The 18,887-nt window shown below is 61.2% G+C and overlaps 8 protein-coding genes across 8 annotated transcripts; 7 read left to right on the plus strand and 1 right to left on the minus strand.

Moving 5' to 3' along the window:
• Positions 1-2,490, plus strand: BXZ73DRAFT_49175 (uncharacterized protein; the record flags this gene model as incomplete). The annotated part of the gene is made up of 2 exons (XM_048020199.1): positions 1-101; positions 154-2,490. Coding segments are annotated over 2 exons (2,438 nt in total), but the record flags the coding sequence as incomplete, so codon positions are not given.
• Positions 2,491-2,690: 200 nt separating this feature from the next.
• On the plus strand, positions 2,691-4,251 carry BXZ73DRAFT_49049 (cyclophilin-like protein; the record flags this gene model as incomplete). The annotated part of the gene is made up of 5 exons (XM_048020175.1): positions 2,691-2,823; positions 2,876-3,265; positions 3,325-3,713; positions 3,779-3,834; positions 3,891-4,251. The coding sequence occupies 5 exons, from the start codon at positions 2,691-2,693 to the stop codon at positions 4,249-4,251; spliced, it is 1,329 nt and encodes a 442-aa protein (XP_047876433.1).
• Positions 4,252-4,439: 188 nt separating this feature from the next.
• On the plus strand, positions 4,440-5,279 carry BXZ73DRAFT_90779 (uncharacterized protein; the record flags this gene model as incomplete). The annotated part of the gene is made up of 1 exon (XM_048025750.1): positions 4,440-5,279. One exon carries the CDS (start codon positions 4,440-4,442, stop codon positions 5,277-5,279), a length of 840 nt encoding a protein of 279 aa, XP_047876434.1.
• Positions 5,280-5,531: 252 nt separating this feature from the next.
• Positions 5,532-7,745, plus strand: BXZ73DRAFT_90780 (delta-1-pyrroline-5-carboxylate dehydrogenase; the record flags this gene model as incomplete). The annotated part of the gene is made up of 11 exons (XM_048025751.1): positions 5,532-5,594; positions 5,656-5,763; positions 5,834-6,112; positions 6,172-6,257; positions 6,316-6,401; positions 6,452-6,733; positions 6,788-6,874; positions 6,929-7,153; positions 7,207-7,307; positions 7,360-7,427; positions 7,496-7,745. 11 exons carry the CDS (start codon positions 5,532-5,534, stop codon positions 7,743-7,745), a joined length of 1,635 nt encoding a protein of 544 aa, XP_047876435.1.
• Positions 7,746-8,015: 270 nt separating this feature from the next.
• BXZ73DRAFT_90781 (NAD-P-binding protein) lies at positions 8,016-9,780 on the plus strand (the record flags this gene model as incomplete). The annotated part of the gene is made up of 7 exons (XM_048025752.1): positions 8,016-8,041; positions 8,092-8,230; positions 8,257-8,274; positions 8,301-8,458; positions 8,529-8,725; positions 9,569-9,687; positions 9,739-9,780. 7 exons carry the CDS (start codon positions 8,016-8,018, stop codon positions 9,778-9,780), a joined length of 699 nt encoding a protein of 232 aa, XP_047876436.1.
• A 1,237-nt stretch (positions 9,781-11,017) lies between these two features.
• Positions 11,018-13,405, plus strand: BXZ73DRAFT_90782 (tripeptidyl peptidase A; the record flags this gene model as incomplete). The annotated part of the gene is made up of 10 exons (XM_048025753.1): positions 11,018-11,232; positions 11,311-11,515; positions 11,566-12,058; positions 12,117-12,238; positions 12,294-12,369; positions 12,423-12,470; positions 12,545-12,689; positions 12,749-12,824; positions 12,884-12,979; positions 13,061-13,405. 10 exons carry the CDS (start codon positions 11,018-11,020, stop codon positions 13,403-13,405), a joined length of 1,821 nt encoding a protein of 606 aa, XP_047876437.1.
• A 767-nt stretch (positions 13,406-14,172) lies between these two features.
• On the minus strand, positions 14,173-15,431 carry BXZ73DRAFT_49065 (alpha/beta-hydrolase; the record flags this gene model as incomplete). Its single annotated transcript, XM_048020180.1, has 6 exons — positions 14,173-14,331; positions 14,387-14,668; positions 14,717-14,934; positions 14,985-15,078; positions 15,129-15,167; positions 15,222-15,431. 6 exons carry the CDS (start codon positions 15,429-15,431, stop codon positions 14,173-14,175), a joined length of 1,002 nt encoding a protein of 333 aa, XP_047876438.1.
• Positions 15,432-16,251: 820 nt separating this feature from the next.
• On the plus strand, positions 16,252-18,887 carry BXZ73DRAFT_78561 (uncharacterized protein; the record flags this gene model as incomplete). The annotated part of the gene is made up of 3 exons (XM_048022898.1): positions 16,252-16,323; positions 16,382-16,438; positions 16,512-18,887. 3 exons carry the CDS (start codon positions 16,252-16,254, stop codon positions 18,885-18,887), a joined length of 2,505 nt encoding a protein of 834 aa, XP_047876439.1.

Consider the following 18,887-nt stretch of genomic DNA (forward strand, 5'->3'; position numbering starts at 1 on the left):
GGTTGCGCGAGGATCTAGACTTGCAGAGGAGTCACCGACAAGAGTTCTCTGAAGAGATTCTGAACGATGCTAAGCAGCGTCTGGAGCAGCTCCAGTACCACGTACGTACACAGTTCTACCCATATCTTGCTATATGTTTATAGGCTACTCCAGCAACTCGGGCACACGACGGACATACAAGACTCCGAAGTCACCAAGGTGCTCGAATCTCTTGTTGCCGACAATGAGGTCCTCAAGCGTGACAACGCCGAGCTTCAAAACCTCCTTGCACAGGAACGTGAAGAGATTCACACACTGCAGGAAGAACTTGAGGAACGGCGTGCTGGCGATACTCTTTCTGCTCGTGGTCACCGATTCACCCAGAGCGGTGCCTCGTACACATTCCACGATACTTCTGGTCCATTATCACCGACTTTCCACCTCGGCACTGCTCCCTCGGGTTCGATTCTTCGCTCCAGGCTTCAGCGCGAAATGGGCGCGAACAACCGTCGCTCTATCAGCAACGAACGTGTCGAGAAGGGCTCGCGAGAGGGCTATAAACCGCTTACGCCGGAGACGGAGCGGAGACCCTTGTCACCAGCGGAGTCGCACATTGCCTCAGGCTCAAAGTGGACGTCGTTCACGCGCCCTATGACTCCCAGGTCCGCTCTACACACTCCATCCCACTCCACCTTCAGCCGCGACGTGGACGAGGATGGTAGCATGCTATCCCCAGAACGGCCGAGAGCTACGAAGCCTCTCCTTCTCCTCACTCGGGAGCGCGGCGTTCAAACCGATGGTCCTTGGAGTGGCGGCAATAGCTCGATGTCACCGTCGCCAATACCTAGAAACTACGGAGACCAAGTATCATCGCACGAAGGCCACTCTGAAGCGTCGTCTCTCACCGACAATATTCAGACCACTGCTATCGGGACGCTGGTCGACCGTACGAACCAACTACTCAACCGACTCACCCAGTCGGACGCCCTCACGCTCACCAACCGGCTTAAGCGACAACATCTTCTGGGCGCCGATGTCAGCCACCTTTCCCGCACAACTGTCAACTCGATCGTCAACGACGTCACTGCTCTCCGAAGTCACTTCCGCGTATACCTCGAGGACGAAAAGACAACGACGACGTGCACCCGTCGAGATCTCCGTAGCCTTCTCAAGCTCCTCAAGGACGTTTTCACAGAGCTCGGCCAGATGCGCGTCACGCTCAACGACGTCATCCTCGACCCTACGGTCGCGGGTCGAGTCAGCGAGATGGCCATGAATCCCTCCAAAGTGCAAAGTGCCGAGGCTGCGGCAGGAAGTTCAGGTGGTAGTGGCGGCGCCTCAGGTTGGATCGCTCCCATATCGAAGCTCCTCGGCCTGCCTGGTGGAAGCAGCAATCAAGACTCGGCGACGTCTGGCGCGTTCTCGTCAGCGAGGAACCTCGGCCGCGGACGTCCACCACCGCGCGTTGTCCCGAAGCTGCAACCTGCGCTCTCTGCGTCTGCGATGACCGTGAACGTCGAGTTTACCGGCGCCGGTGTCGGGCGCTCCGTCACCAGCACGCACTCTGCGCATCCTAGTCGGATGACGTTCGGCTTGCCTGGCATCGGCGGCGCTCCCCCAACAACGGATAGCGCAGGCAGAGTGCCACCGAACAGCGCCCCCATTGCTCAACCAGCTCCAAGGCAGGATGTCTCGCGGCTGATGGGTATCTTCGCCGGGGCCCCCAAGCCTGCAGAACGTGACCCATGGATCGTCATCCCGCGTCCCCCCAGCAATACCGGGGGGGCGAAGATCAGCCGGTCTGCGAGTGTCGCAGGCTTACGGAGCTCAGTAGGTACGGTGGGACGGGCAACGTTGCGCCCTCCCGGGGTGGTGGGCCGGCGGCTGTCGCGAATCGTCGACGCGATCATCGACGTGCAGTCCCCCCAGCTCGACCACAACGACGACGGGGAGGGCGGGGACACAGTGGGTGAAGGCGCTGGGCCTCCCCCAGCACTGGAGCGCGCGCTGCGGCGGGGCCTGTCGGACTCGTCGATCAGGACAACGTTCACCCAGCATGGCGGCACGGAGGACCAGGAGCAGCCGTCCGAAGCGGGTCCGTCGCAGCCCGCGGATCGCGAAGGTGTTCTCCAGGCGCTGTCGCGGAGGATGCAGGCATTCCGATTCGCGACGGGCACGCCGTCCCCCGCCGAGGTCGAGGGGCTGCCCGTCGAGGGGGGCAGGCCGCGGACCCCAGTTGCAAAGTCCAACGCGAGCACGGGTTCCGGTAACGCGGCGTCGAAGCCATCCCCGCCTCGGGCGATCCCCCAGACACGGAAGAGGGGCGAGAGTGCGAGCGGGAATGCGGGCGCGAGTGCGAGCACCAGTCTGTTTGGGCTCGCGTCGTGGGCCGCGCCGTACGACGAGATGGAGGAGGCGGAGCGGCCGCGGGTGTCGGGGCCGTACTTTGCGGGAAGCCCGAGGGAGGACGCGTTCGCGCAGCGCAACTGGACGCGAGACCGAGATTTCTAGCGGGCGGACGCGGTTGTGTATGTTGTGTATTTCATGCTGTAAATTATGCCGCCACTTGGATACCCGTACATTTGTCTATGTTATGCTTTATCTCGCTGCGTTCGCCGTGAAGCCTCGCGTGAGCTGGACGTTCTGAGCGCGTTTAGCTGACGCTCGCGAGCACCGACTCTGGGCGCTTCTCCCCTTGCCCGCCGACCACGATGTCGGTGCTCTTCGAAACCTCCCTCGGCGACCTTGTTATCGACCTCGAAGTCGATGCTTGTCCAAAGACGTGCGAGAACTTCCTCAAGCTCTGTAAAGTGTACTACTACAACCTCAACGCTTTCTTCAATGGTGCGCCGCGCCGCCCTCCCCGCAACCTCCACTCACCCCATCCCCCGCGCAGTCTCCAAGGACTTTCTCGCACAGGTCGGTGACCCCACAGCTACAGGCACCGGCGGCGAGTCCATCTGGTCTTTGATAGCCTCGCAGGAGCCCAGCAACGCGCGCGCCCCGCGGTATTTCACGCCCGAGTTCGTCCCTCGTATGAAGCATCGCGCGCGGGGCACAGTTTCGATGGCCGTCGCGCCCGCGGCGGGCGCGGACGCGCAGGGAGGGTGCGGGAGCCAGTTCTTCGTCACCCTCGGAGAAAACATCGAGTATCTGGACGGGAAGCACGCCGTGTTCGGGCACGTCGTCGAGGGGCTCGAGACGCTCGACAAGCTGAACGACGTGTTCGTCGACTCGGACGGGCGGCCGCTGAAGGATGTGCGGATACGGCACGTGGAGATCCTTGGTGAGTAACGGTGTGTTCTGGGTGTATATATGCGGCCGTTGACGCGTCGCGGGGGACAGAGGACCCGTTTGAAGACCCCCCGGGGCTGATGGTGCCGAACGAGCCGCCGACGAAGCCGCCGGACAACTCCATGCGGATTGCGGAGGACGAGGACCCCCTGGCGACGCTGCCAGAGGAGGAGGCGGAGGCTCTCCGGCGCAAGAAGGCGGCCCAGGCGTCGGCGCTAACGCTCGAGATGGTCGGGGACCTCCCGTTCGCGAACGTGCGGCCGCCGGAGAACGTGCTGTTCGTGTGCAAGCTGAACCCGGTCACGCGAGACGAGGACCTGGAGCTCATCTTCTCGCGCTTCGGGCAGATCATGAGCTGCCAGGTCATCCGGGACAAGAAGACGGGCGACTCGCTGCAGTACGCGTTCATCGAGTTTGACAAGCGTGAGGATGCGGAGCAGGTGAGCGGTCGTGTGCGCTTTGCGCGCTGCACCACAGGGAATTGACACCCTACGTGGTTGCTCAGGCGTACTTCAAGATGCAGAACGTGCTGGTCGACGACCGCCGGATATGGGTTGACTTGTGAGTGGTTTTAAGTTCGTTTCAGCGAGTGTTTCAAACATTTACACCGGTCAAAGCTCTCAATCCGTTGCGCGCATGAACACGAGTTGGTCTAACGACATCAAAACGGGCCCATCGGCGAGAGGTGGTCGCGGTCGCGGTCGCGGAGGCTTTGGCGGGCGCGACGACCTCGAGGCGACCCGGCGATACAGAGACCAGCGCCACAACTCGGGCGGCGACTATGGGATGGTGTTTGACGTGCCCGACGGAAAGCGGGGGCATCGGAGTCGTAGCCGCAGCCCGCGTCACAAGCCTCGGGAAAGGTCCGCAGATCGCTCTGAACGATACAGGGACGATGGCAGGGACAGGGAGCGGACTAGGCGGAGGAGTCGTAGTCGGGAGTATAGCTCTCGGGACCACCACGGTCGCAGGGCCTGAGAACACCCTTCTGTGCGTAGTGTCCAGTTGACAGCTCTCCTGCCGGGATGTCTGAATCCGTACGCATGGGCAGGTACTGCCGGGGTTTTAGTGTTTGCTTCCGGATGTCCATTCCTGGTGTCCTTGCTGCGGGCCGGGTATTCTATATAATGACAGGAGGATGGAGCGGTATTATCCCTCCTGCACTCATGTCTTTCCCCCTCTTTGACTACTCAGACTCAGACATCACGCTTCGTGCTACTCCTGGTGGACAGCCAGCCCAGAAACTCTCCGAAGCCATCGATTTTCGCGTCCATCGCTGGATACTATCCCTCTCCTCGACCTTTTTCGAAGGACTACTCTCCATTCCACAACCGCCTTCCCCTATCGACCACGGCACTCCAGTCATCCCATTCACCGAGAGTCCAACTACCCTTTCCGCTCTCCTATCGTACATATATCCGGTCCGTGAACCCACGTTCGCGAGCCTCGACGAGCTCGTTCCCGTGCTCGAGGCGGTGCACAAGTACGACGTAACCGTCGCCATCATCAGACTTCGAGCCGCCCTCGTTTCCCCCGATTTCCTCGCTCAAAGCCCTCTTCGCGTCTACGGCATCGCGAGTCACTACGAGCTCCACGAAGAGGCCAAGGTCGCGTCAACAGCAACACTCGCCATGGGGCTGAACACCCAGCCCCTTCACGAGGACCTGAAGACGACGACAGCGTACGCGTACCACGCGCTCCTCCTGCTTCACCAGCGGCGCGCGGCAGCGGCGATAGCCTTGCTCGTGCTGCCAGACGAGATCCGGTGCATGCACTGCAGCCAGCGCAACCATGACGTGCCGCCGCGATGGTGGGCGCCGTTCCGAGCGGCCGCGGTGGAAGAGCTGCGGGCCCGTCCGGTGTCGGCCGTGGTGGTCTCGATGTCGTTCTTGCAGCGCGCTGCTCAGAAGGCGGGCTGCGAGCGCTGTGCGGCGTCCATCCTGGCGTCCGCGTGGTGGTTCGAGCAGCTGGCGCAGCGGATCGACGCGCTCCCGGCGACGGTGTGAGCGCAGTGGGGACCGGAGGGACGTGTTCCGGTGTCGTTTTCTGTTTCTGTGCTTCGCAAGCGTAGATTACAATGTTTCATGTTCATACAATTTCCCATTCTTATCCGGAAATCGTGGGGGTCCGGACTCCGGCGGCCCGACGGAACCGGGATCTAATCTAACCTCGAGCGGTTGCGCCCCTTGGGCCTGGGGCGATGGACTATCGAGCGAGGAGAGCGCAGAGATCTCTCTGACTCGCCCACCTCCTCCACCATGGCTGCATACACACCCCAACTTGCGTCGTTCAAGGCTCCAGCCATCGACAATGAGCCAATGGTGCGTACTCTCCTCCCCTCGCATGTTCCGTCGAGCTCACGATCTGCGACGCGGTTTGCAGCGGAGCTATGCTCCTGGCTCCACAGAGCGCACGGGCCTGATGGAGGCCTTCGCGCAGATGGAGAAGGAGCTCCCGTTCGAGGTCCCCTGCATTGTGAACGGCAAGGAGGTGCGCCCAACCCGCCATCGCGAGCGCCGATGTCCCGGCGATTGATCCGCGCCGCCCCCCGCTTGTGCAGGTCAAGACGGGCAAGCTCGCGAAGCAGGCGATGCCGCACGACCACGCGCGGCACCTGTGCACGTACCACGAAGCGGACCAGGCGACGGTCGCCGCCGCGATCGAGGGCGCGCTCGCCGCGAAAAAGGAGTGGGAGGCGATGCCGTGGAACGACCGCGCGGCGATCTTCCTCAAGGCGGCGGAGCTCGTGAGCGGCAAGTACCGCTACCAGCTCATGGCGGCGACGATGCTCGGGCAGGGCAAGAACGCGTGGCAGGCGGAGATCGACGCTGCGGCTGAGGTGCGTGCAATAGCGTTGGTCCGCGGAGGTTTGATGCTAAAGGCTGGGCGCGGGCCCAGATGTCGGACTTCTTCCGTTTCGGCGTCAAGTATGTCGAAGAGCTCTACGCCCAGCAACCGTCGAAGAACGCCCCTGGAGCATGGAAGTGGGTGCTTCTATCCCCGCCGTCTGTCATCGTGTCGCTCAATGATGGTCTGGGCTAGCCGCGTCGAGTACCGCGCCCTTGAAGGCTTCGTTCTCGCCATCTCGCCTTTCAACTTCACTGCGATCGGTGGTAACCTTTGCGGAGGTATGCATCCTTGAATTTTCGTCCGGGTCACTTTCTGATCCATCTTTTAGCACCCGCACTTCTTGGGAACGTTGCCGTCTGGAAACCGTCGCCTGGCGCCGTGTATGCCAACTACATCACGCACAAGATCTTCACCGAGGCTGGCGTCCCGCCCGGTGTGATTCAGTTTGTGCCCGGTCCGGCGGAGGAAGTTGTTGGCCAGGCTATCTCCAGCCCCCACTTCGCGGCCCTTCACTTCACCGGTAGCACGTTCGTCTTCAAGAGCCTCTGGAAGAGCATCGCGAACAACCTCGATGTCTACAAGAGCTACCCGCGCATTGTTGGCGAGACTGGTACGTTGGGATCTTTCTCAGTGTGTGATGCATGTGAATTCACATTGAATGCAGGTGGAAAGAACTGGCATTTGGTTCACTCATCGGCCGAGATCAAGAACGCCGTCAACCAGACCGTTCGTGGCTCGCTCGAGTACCAGGGTAGGACCATCAACCTTCAGTCCAGTCATTGCACAGCTCACCCATACTACTTAGGCCAGAAGTGCTCTGCACTCTCTCGCGTGTATGTTTCGGAGACTGCTTGGTCTGGTGGCTTCAAGGAGCAGTTGCTCGCGGAGGTCGCTAAGCTCAAGGTCGGGCCCGCATCGGACTGGACCAACTTCATCGGCCCGGTCATCCACCGCGCTTCGTACGACAAGATCATGGGCTACATCAAGAAGGCCAAGGATGCTGGTGGAGAGGTTCTGATCGGTGGCAGCGGTATGTGTGCAGACCAGTAGAACTCGTCACAGCACACTCACCCGCACTCGTAGGCGATGATTCGAAGGGTTACTTCGTGCAGCCTACTGTCATCTTGACGGCCGACCCCGAGTCGCCCACGATGGTAGATGAGGTCTTCGGTCCTGTCCTCACCGTAAGTGACCCTTGAGTGAGTATATACGCGTGTCCGGCTGACGGTTGTGCAGATCTACGTCTACAAGGATGCGGACTTCGAGAAGACGCTCGACCTGATCGACAACACTAGCATATATGCGTTGACTGGCGCCATGCAAGTCCCATCCCAACCACTTATTGCATTTGCTCATCACTGTGTTCTTGTAGCTTCGCGTCGGACCGTAAGGTGCTCCTGCACGCGACGAACCGGTTGCGGAACGCCGCCGGCAACGTCTACTACAACGAGAAATGCACGGGCGCGGTCGTCGGCCAGCAACCGTTCGGTGGTGCACGCGCGAGCGGCACGAACGACAAAGCGGGCAGTATCTCCATCTTCTACCGCTTCGTGTCGGCGCGCAGCATCAAGGAAAACTTTGTCGGGCTCGAGGACTACCTCTACCCGTCGAACTTGGTGTAAGCCATGCATGTGATGGGTGGTGGTGAAGGAAATACAAAAGGAGGATGTATTGATACTCGGCGTCGCATTATACACAATTTATTGTTTTTGAAGATTCTTGAACTCCCGGGCCGGCCCCCGGACCTTAGTGAACATGACGACAGACGCGATTCAACTTGCTTTCGTCCTCACGATCGCTCCGGTCTCTGCTGCTATATACTCCATAACTACCTCAACTGCGCGTAAAACGGCTCTTAACCATCCGCTACATTCCGACACCTCTCGACAACAATGTCTCACCCTGACAACGTGCGTCCGTTCGCCTCTTCGACGTCGACGGCTGCGTCTGCGTCGCAACCGGCGGCAGCACCGGTATCAGCCTTACGATAGCACAGACGTTCTCCAACAACGGTGCAAAGGTGTATACCGCGGGCCCTCACGCGGATGTGCTCGAAGAGACCACACGAGTGTGGGGGAGGGCGCTCCTTCACCCCCACGGCCAGCTCGTGCGTCGGCGGACTGCACTGACAAGGCATCGATCGAGAATCTGGTGGGCGAATATCGAGGGCAGGGGAGCGAGTGAACACCCTGGTCAACAATGCGAGGGGAAGCCTCGGGACGAGCGAGGTCGAGAAGCGCGACTCGGGCGGCGGCGGCGCGACGGAGCTGCGAGAGGAGTTGTGGCGAGAGGACCTCGCGGACTGGGAGTCCGTCTACCGCACGAACGTCATCGGGTGAGTCGTCCTGTCGTCGTGCGATTTGAGGCGAGTAGAGCTCGCGCGCACCGGGGTAGGTGTCGTGCAGGTACTTCTTCACGGCGGCGGCTTTTTTACCGCTGCTCTCCGCTGCGGCTCGCGGGGGGCACACCGGCACCGTGATCAATATTTCGTCCATGCTGGGCATCACGCGCACGACGCAGCATCACTTCAAGGACAACGTCTCCAAGGCGGCTACGATTGACCTCACTACGCTGCTCGCGCAGGAGTTCTGTCGGCCTACGGGTGCGCGTGAACACCATCGCGCCTGACATATTCCTACCGCATGAAACCGCGGATTTCCCAAGGTGGGGAATGTGCGCGGAATGAGCAAATTCCCGGCAAGTTCCTTGTGGATGTTCTAGCAGATTCCCTGTACTGTAACATATGTGTGAAATGAGCGGATTCCTCACGTGTTCCTTGCACATTCCTGAGTACCAGGCTGGTCCCTGAGAGGATAATCGAGCTATTATGGCCGACAAGTCTTTGAGTGGTCCCACTTCATTCCCTCCCACATCGACATTACCTCCCTACTGGCTGCCTATCAACATGCCGCGCAATTCTACACCTAGATATACCCACTGCTTCTGCACAGACTGCAAGAAGCAACCTCTAGGCTACGAAATTGTAACTGAGCGCGTAGCAGCAATGCACGCACGACGTGACGCCAAACGGACGTGCCGGCAGCAAAACCACTCCTCTGTACCACTGGGCCGCGACGACAGCACTACCTCTGGTTCTTCTCTCAGTGCTTCTGTCGACGATCTCTTCCCTTCCCAACCCCGCCCTCTCGCTTCAGGTCTGGATGGCCATTCCGCAGATCCTGCCGTTGGTGCTGAGCCTCTTTCACCTGGGGTCGCTGGCCAGAGGCTGTTCTCGAGGTCACCACCCCCTGATCCAGCATACTCCGCTCCGCTTCGCCCTGCAGATCTTCTGGACAACATCGCACCGTTCTCTCCTACGCCTCCCAGTGGTCACAACGACTCCGAGCGAGATCACGGGTGCGTTGCGTCCTTATCAAGGCCAGGAGGTCACTATATGCTGACCTTTCATTGCAGCGGGAGTCTCTGCAAACAACAAGTCTACAAGCGACACGCCTCCTGAGTAGGGCGAGAAGAAGGGCATCCCGGCGGGGGCAACCGGGGAAGGAGGAAGACATGGCGCAAACTGTGTTGTTCTCAGCCTGCTATGAATATGCGTATGGACAGGTACCGTGATGTCATTGCTTCTCAGAGCACAGCTCACGCAAACGTTTATAGATTGTGGCAGCGGAAGGAGGCTATCTCCTCGAGCACCCATAAAGAAGCAATTGTCAAGCTAGTCGTGCCTCGCCGCGGATATGAAGGAAGTTTATATGGCCCCCGCTCTTCACCCTTGGTGAGGGTAAGGCGTTGAGCACATGTTGGCCCAGTCGTGTCCCCAGGTTCACAAACATCAAGTCTTCCGAAGAGCGGCGAGGTCGGTCATATCGGTCTCGTGGTTTGCCTCTTCGTAACGTTCTTATTGAGCCGTGCGGTGACTCTTGCGTTTAATCCTGGTAGCCTTTCCATCACACGAAAGCCATCCTTGCAAAGCGAAGGCCCCATTATGAGAATAGAGTCTGCGAAGTCAGAGCTGATTGGGATGTGTGTCCGGGATGCAGGATCAAGTTGCATGCGCCTTTGGTGTCGTATTCCCGTCGAATGCTGCAGCACAGTCCGAGCGCAAATGGCAACGCACGAAAAGATGACCAGGGTGAAGGGTTGTTCGAGACTGTCTGATGCAGCGGAGGTTCAGTAGGTAGTGTCGGTGGCTGTACCGGCGCCCACGCCCAGGGCGAGGATCCCTTCTGGCGCCGAATACTCTTTCTCTCTTCCATTCATCTTCCGCAATGTACATCCACCGAGGCGTCATGGAAAATCACCGGTGGACGGGCGCGATTGGGATATGTAAGGGTGCGTTCATCTCCCTCAAGAATGGTGGGGCTACCGCGGCGATCACTGACGGGTCTATAGAACGGCGAGCGCATCACGATTTCTTAGCCGAGCCTGACTTTTCTGTTCGAGCACAAGGCCCACCTGCGGCCCAGGGGGCATCTAGAAGCTCCGTCTCATCCCGCGCCTCCAACACGTTCGAAATAACACCAGGGGCCGCGCGGATCGCCTCTCAGGACGGTGCCAAATTGAACGGGCAGTGGGAGCTCCAGAAAGGCGCATACGGGCAGATTACGGCCCTGGGCATGCCAGAAGCCAGCTCGCGCTCGGCGGTTCGCAAGTACTTTCCCATGCCCATGGGAACGCAAAAGACTGTCGGCTACATCACGCACCGGCCGAGAACCCAACTCCGCGTCGACCCCTCCATCATTGGGAATGCACTCGAAAGCTCCCTCCGCCGCCCCCTCCGCCCGGTCCTCGGGTACCGCCCACGCACGAGAGCCGATGGCGCATTTGCGCCATCCCCGCCGCGCGGCATAAATATCGGCGCACGCGGTTCATCGCGCCCCGAGCCTTTGCCTCTGCAAACGCGCCTCGTCGACCCGCCCCCGCCCGTCGACCTGCGATGCTGCCCCTCACCATCTGGGTCACACTCGCTTTCGCCGCTGCCGCCGCCGCGGTTCCGTCGCGCGACGGCGCGCACAAGCTCAGAGAGCGCGTCGTGCCCCCGCGCGGATGGACGAAGCGTGCTCCCGCACCTGCGGACCACACCATCGAGCTCCGCATCGCGCTCCCACAGAACGACTTCCCGTCGCTCGAGCGCCATTTGTACGAAGTGAGGTGGGTGCTCCAAGCCTTTTCCGTGCGCGTGCGCGTGGGTTGTCGCATTCCCGACTGCTGACAGCACCGACCCGACAGCGATCCGTACCACGAGCGGTACGGGCAGCACCTATCCAAAGAGGAGGTCGAGGCGCTCGTCGCGCCGCACGGCGAGAGCGTGCACCGTGTCAATGAGTGGCTCGCGTCGCACGGGCTCGTCGAAGACGCGCTCGACCGCTCGCCCGCGAAGGACTGGGTCATGGTCAAAGTGCCGGTGAGCCTGGCAGAGGAGATGCTGAAGACGGTGCGTGTCTCGGTCGCGCTGTTTCTCTGCCCTCTGCTGACCCGCCGCAGGAGTACCACGTCTGGACGCACGACGCGTCCGGGGACGCCGTCATCCGCACGACCTCCTACAGCCTCCCGGAGTGGCTCGACGGCCACGTCGAGCTGGTGCAGCCCACGACCGCGTTCTCGCGCATGCACGCCCTTCGCACGACCTTCCGCTTTGACTCCACCTCTTCGGCTGCCCCCAAGCTCGCCTCCGATGCGCCGCCGATCAGCGTGCCGTCCGCGTCGGGCGGGCACGTCGACGCGAGCTGCAACAAGACGATCACGATCACGTGCATCCAGCAGCTTTATAACGCCGTCGGCTTCGCCCCGAGCGCGAAGAACGGGAACCAGATCGGGATCACGGGCTACCTCGAGCAGTTCGCGAACGAGGCGGACCTGCAGACGTTCTTCGCCGAGCAGCGCCCGGACGCCGTGGGCTCCTCGTTCAAGACGGTGCTCGTCAACGGCGGGGTGAACAACCAGACCCTGGACGAGGCTGGAGCGGAGGCGAACCTGGGTGCGTCATGGCGGCGCGCATACATGTGGGGCGTGGTGCTGATTGCGCGGGCGTGCAGACACGCAGTTCGCGTACGGGCTCACTTTCCCCACCCCGGCGACGTTCTGGTCCACGGGTGGCAGCCCGCCGTTCAAGCCGGATGTACTCACGCCCGACAACAGCAATGAGCCGTACCTGGATGTCAGTGCCTCGTCTCGTTGTGGAGATCTGCTTGCTCATCCCTCCCGTTTCCCAGTGGCTGGCGTTCGTGCACAAACAAAAGCACATCCCCCAGACGATATCCACCAGCTACGCCGATGATGAGCAGACCGGTGCGCCCTCTGACCGTTTCAGGTCGCCCTTCCGTCTGACGAACATGCCCCAGTGCCCCCAAGCTTCGCCAAGCGCGTGTGCAACGAGTTCGCGCAGCTCGGTACGGCACCCTTCTCTCCAGCTCACACGTTCATTACGTTCCTAACGAGGCCCCAACAACTCTCTACGACACAGGCGCGCGTGGGGTGTCGCTCATGTTCAGCTCCGGGGATGGCGGTGTTGGGGACGGTGAGGAGGACCCTGCGCTGCAGGAGTGCTTCACGAACGACGGCCGGAACGCGACGCGCTTTGTGCCTCTCTTCCCACCCTCGTGCCCCTTGTGCGTGCTCCTCCTGTCTCGTCGCGTGCATTTCCGTACGCTGACACCGCCGCGCGCAGCGTGACGGGCGTCGGCGGCACGATTCACGTCCCCGAGACGGCGGTATTCTTCTCTGGGGGCGGCTTCAGCGACCTCGTGCGTACTTGCTCCGCGCGTCCGCGCCGCTTCTGATGTCCATCCGACCCCTTCTCTAGTTCCCGCGCCCGGCCTATCAGGAAGCCGCGGTGACCAAGTTCCTCGACACCCTCGCGCCCGGCACCTACGCCGGCCTCTTCAACCCCCACGGCCGCGTACGTCCCTCTTCCTCCTCCCTATCTTCCCCATCCTAACCCCACACCCCACACCCCCCTCCCCCCGTCATCCCCACACAGGCGATCCCGGACGTCGCCGCACAAGCCGACCTCTTCCGCATCTTCCTCTCGGGCCGGGCTGTCTCTATCGGCGGCACCTCCGCCGCCGCGCCGACGTTCGCCGGGATCGTCTCCCTGCTCAACTCCGCGCGGCTCTCCGCGGGCCGCCCGCCGCTCGGGTTCCTGAACCCGCTCGTGTACGCGCTCCGCGGCACGCCCGCGTTCAACGACATCGCGACGGGGAACAACCCCGGGTGCGGCACCCCGGGCTTCAACGCCACGAAGGGCTGGGACCCGGTCACGGGCGTGGGCACCCCTAACTTTGGGAAGCTCAAGGAGGTCGTGTTGGGCGATCTGGTGCTGTGAGTGCGTGACGGAGCCGAGGGCAGGGTGTGTGTGAGGGCGCATGTGCAACGCGACGAGGCAATTCGTACGTCCGTACGCACGCACTATGCAGGGGGTCCTTGCAATCGATGACCGTCTTATCGTTTCGCTTGTTCGACGGGCCACTTCACACGCCTCGGAGGACTTAGCGGTGTGTTATGCGAGACCGTCGAGACTTCCGCCGCTTGGTCCGAGCTCTCCGCACAGCATTCTAAATCCACTAGGAACATCTCCCCGCGCCCGGGGAGTCTGTGTAATATATTGTGTAGCCTGACGGCGAGGCAACGAGCGAGTGTCTGTATAGTCTACGGCGGGAAATTAGGCGATATCTACTTTTAAAACATGCGATCGGCGGGCGCGCGGATGCACACAGGCACCCACACGGAGTACCGATGTGAGGTATACGTAAAGAGAGTGACGAAGGGCGGGCGTGGCTGCTCACGCAGCGGGTGGAGGTGGAAGACGTGCGGTTCGGGACAGGTAAATAAAGGGTTGGCAGACAGTAGTAACAGTATGTAGCGTGAGTATGCGAGCATGTGCGAGGTGACGGATACAGCGTGATGGGATAATGCAGACAACAATAAACAAGCATGCAGGGTGTGTGCACAGGGCACGACGACGTGTTGACGCCGCTCGACCACAGCGAGCGACAAGGTGATGGACAGAGGCGTTCCAGAGATTCCAAAGAGGAAAAGTGGCACAGCAGAGGAGGACATAGATACTCGATCAGCGTGCCTGGTTGGTCCCGATCACCGACCGAGGAATTCGATCATCGCGGCAGCGACCTCGTCTGGGTGCGAGATCGTGATGTCGTGCGGCCCGCCCTGGATCGTGACCAGCTCCGAGTGCGGGATGAGAGTCTGCACGCGCGACGCGTAGCGGTACGGGACCACTTTATCGTTTGTGCCCTGAGTGGACACACAGCGTGAGACGAGGACGTTCGAAAGGGAACGGGAGACGCACCCAGATAACGAGGGCCTGCCCTCCTGTCTTCCGCGAGTGTCGCCCCAACGCAGCAAACTGCGGGGCTAGACTGCGCAGGGGACCGTCCCGTATCGAAGACGCCAGTGCGAGATTGTATCCCGGGAGATAAGCAGACTGTATGCGGACAAGCTCGCCGATGGAGTCGTTCGACGGTGTCTGGTTGGCAAGGTACTGGAGGTAGAAACGGAACGGCACACTTGAGGTAACCGCTTGCATGAGAGGCGAGGACAGGAATTTGGTGGTGCGTGACAAGTCCGACGACTAGAAGGGATTGGCGAACGACACGAGCTAGTGCACGAGTGAACGCACCTCCATCAACCCTGCACTTGAGATGAGAACAATCTTGTTTGTGACAAGATGGGGAAATTGGGCACTGAAAGTGGCTGCAATCCCGCCACCCATAGAGAGCCCGGCTATGCTTGCTCTTTCCCAGCGTATGTGCTGTAGAAGAAGGGCGAGTTGGGTGCTGTATAGGTTAGCGTCGTACGTTGTGTGTGGCGCATCGGAGTAGCCACGGCCATAAAGGTCTATCGACGCGTGTGAGGTGAGAGGCACAAGCGAGGTAGGCGACGCGTACCGTAGAGCAAGACGCGATGGCCTTTCGCGGCAAGCTTAGGCGCAACGTCTTTCCAGATGATAGAGGGCACAGAAAGGCCGTGGATGAGGACAACCTGCAGCGGGGTGAACGATGAACACAGGTAAGAGACGGAGGAGATCGCACCCTCTGGCCGTCCTCAGGGCCGATGAGCCAATATCGGACCTGGAGGGCAATTATCGGACATGAAGGGGAGATGAGGGCATAGACTCGACGTACGGATCCATATGGCAGCCTCACATAAGCCCCGCCTTCGTAGAAGTTGTCGGGGTACAATGTCCAGCTTGGATGGGACTTGTCGAGCAGGGCGAGGGAGGAGTGTATGTGGACGGACTGCGGGGTGTGGGGGAAGACGGTGACGAAGTAGGAGAGGATGATGACAGCAGGGCAGACGAGGAGAAACCACTGGAAGGCGGAGGAGGGGGGCATGGCGGGGAGGGAGAGCGGGCCAGGCACAGTGCTCATGGAGAATCTGGAGTCGAGTGCGAAGTGGCCCACGGTCGAGATTCGAGTCGCACGGGGGGGGAAGCGCCGGCTGCCAGCGCGCGCCGCGGGAGGCCAGCCGGCGGCGGTCCGGTGCCCTCGGAACACGGTACCCCACGTGGGCGAGTGACCGAGAGTTCTCGTCACGTGGAGCTTCACGCGACGGCGTTGTTGTGCGTTGTTTGGCGATTGTCCATGTTCCCGTCGATGCGCAGAGCCTCGCAAAGCCGTTCCCTGCCTGCCGCGGATGCAGTCCATGCTGCTCATGGCACACTCAGATGGCCCTGCCCTTGCGCTCGACGACATCCTCCGCACCATGACCCCCTCCCCTCCACCACCCGAGGCGACCCTGCAACCCCTCAACACTCCGCTTTCCGATCCGTTCGCACGGGTCCCGAACGGCGACCGTCTCCCCACGCCGATCAGCCACAACGCCCCGCCACACCCTCGCACATCCTCTCCTGAACCCTTGGATCCGTCAGAGATTGCCTCGCTGCATACACGCATACAGCAGCTCCCCCCAGCCACCACTGAAAGAGAGTCTGAGCTTATGGCCCTGGTACGTCCTCCCGCATCCTCCTCTGGCACACCACACCCACTATATGCGCTACGCCAGGTTCTGCGGTTGACGTCCCATCTTCTTCTCCATCCCTCGCCAGCTCAGCTCGTCTCGCAAGCGGAGACTATCCATAACCTCACATTCCAAAGAGACCTGCTTCTCCTAGAGCGATCCGATGATTGTGCCCGATGGCAAGCTGAGCGCGAGATGTGGGAGAGGTGTGCGGATGCACTGCTATACAAGACTCGGGTCGCGCACGAGCCACTGTTTCGGGAACAGGTGCGTACTTGCCAGGTTGTTTGCTTTCGTACTCGGTCTGAACCCTGTTTGCCACCAGGAACTACAAAACACCGTATCGCGCCTGGAAGATGACTTAAAGGCGTATCGTAAAAGAGTGAGTGCATATGCGTCGGTCTCGTTTCCCTCTTTCTTATGCCTGTCTATCTACCCTTTGCTTCGATCCCCAGCTCGCAGACAGCCAATCCAAGCTCACCATCCTAGAGAGCGAGCTCGCGCGCATGCGACCCCTGCTCATGATGCAGGCCACCCTCCTTCGTGGATCTGAGTACTGGCGATCTGAAGCAGCATCTCCTTCTGCCACAGACCTGGCTGCCCGTCTTAGCAGGAAAGCCAAAGGAAAAGAAAGGGCTGTAGACACTGAGGGACGCTCCGCTGACACGTCGAACCCCAACGGAGCCGCCGAACAGAAACATGAGGTAGCGTCTGACAAGCCAACGCCCGACGCTACAGCTTCAACCACAAAACCAGAAGCGCCTACCCATTCTTCCCGCTCGGGCAAGGACAAACAACATTCACATCGACGAGAACGCGACAAAGGTCGTGACAAGGACAAGTCTAGGAGACACCGTCGCCGCCCGGATCTCCCTTTATTGGCTGACGCACGCGCAGAGTGTATCCTCGTTGCCGCACGCAAGCTGGGTCGTGCGCGCGCTGGGATCCTCTCCGGCCTAATCAAGGAGCGCCGGCGAACAGACCACGATACAGGGGCCTCTGCACAGGGGCCTAACGAAGCCACCCAAAGAGACAACGCTCCGGCTGCTGTGGATATCCAGAGCTCCGACATACCATCGAGCCCGTCCATACCACTTGCTGAGGCTGTCGAGACACAGCAAACTCCTCGCATTTCAACGCACAAGCCTGCTCCGAACCCGCCACCTTCCCCGTTTCCCGCGCATCCCACGCATCTACCCACACACTTCCACCCCTCATCCCTCCACACGTTCTCCGCGGTTGGGCATACTCAGGGGCGCGCCCCTCAGGGCTTCGTCTACTTTTCCCCCACTCCCGCTCCCGCTCCCCCCTCGACAATGCCTCTCATCGTTCCAGTATCGTGGGTTCCACCGCCCGTCACACCTCCCACTCGCCACGCTCAAGTCAGCACCCCTGCGCGCGGCGTCGCCCCCGCATCGACAAGCACTCCAATGGACTCACTGGTGAGCGCTGCGCGGACGCTTATCGAGGATGAAGACTACGACCAGCCCGCGGACGCGGACGAGACGAAAACGGAGGGGAGCGCACCCGACAAAGAGCCTCCTCCGAAACGTCCGGACAGACGACGACGCGCCGCTGTCGCGCCCCCGGAGAGCCCTGCTCCCAAGCGGCGCCGGGTGGGTGCATCATCCGCGTCTCTATCCAGCTCGAGTGCGTCGAAACGCAGCTCCAAGGCCACTGCCTCGGAACCGGTCCCTTCTCAGAATGTCTCTACCCCGGCGGCCGTGTCGAAGGGTCGTCCTGCGAAGGATCGTACACAAGCTGGTCCACCCCCAGCAGACCCCGAAGCCGACACGGATGGTGACACGGACTTCGAGCCACCAGCACGTGCCGCCCCTCTTCCCCAGTCGGTCGCGCGCGTCCGGAGCGCGCTCGACGTGCTTGCAGATCAGGCGGCACAGGAGCACCAACGACGCCCTTCTGTTACTTTGGGGAACGAGAGCGGTGATCCGTCGCGCTTAGAGGGCGTGGCTGAGGTTGGGCGAAGGAAGGCGACGGGAACAAGAGGCAGGGGTCGAGGACGAGGGAGAGGACGGGGGAGAGGACGAGGGCGCGGGAAGTCGATCGAGAGTGCACGGGAGCTGCAACCGGCACCCGAGGTGACAGCAGAAGAGACGGACGGGACGATGCCCGTGGTGTGTGGTTCGTCGCCCTCTCTTGCTCTGGGACCTACGGAGAAGCCGCCCTCGCCCTCACCCCCACTTCATCCACCCACGGCCACTCTCGAATCTGCGGCCCTGAACACAGTCGTCGAGAACGCGGCCGAGGATACGAAGGAACCAGACGCTGCCACCGAGCCAGCTTGTTCTCCACCTGCCGATGGGTCGTGTGAGGATCCATCTCACCCTCCGACTTCACCCCCTCCGCCTCCCCCCGACCATACGGCCACACTTCTACCACCGTCGCCTGTGGATCAGGACACCGCTGCCCACGCCCCATCCTCAACCCCAACCCTGCCCGCCGCAACATCTGCAACGCCCTCACAAGAGTTGGCACCCATGTCGCCACGTGGCGCGCTCCCCGATGCCAAGTCGTTAGCGTCGGCGACCGAGCCTCGCGCCTCGAAGATGCCGATCGCCGCGCCACATTCCGTCGCCTTCCACTCTATTCCAGCGCCTCAACACCCTCCTAGTGGTGATACTAGCGGCCTTGTCGTCCACGACGCGCTCCCGGACACAACATCAACCCCGCCGCCGGAGACATTAGAGGCAGGAAGGTCGACGGATCTGTCACCCTCGATGGTCCTTGGGGCGGCGACGCCCACGGCGATGGATCAAGGACTCGAGAGCGGGGATGAGGACGCGGAGGGGTCGATCGTCGACGAGGATTAG

Source organism: Epithele typhae (genome assembly GCF_022376455.1).
Source record: "Epithele typhae strain CBS 203.58 chromosome Unknown BXZ73scaffold_34, whole genome shotgun sequence".
Lineage (NCBI taxonomy): Eukaryota > Fungi > Basidiomycota > Agaricomycetes > Polyporales > Epitheliaceae > Epithele > Epithele typhae.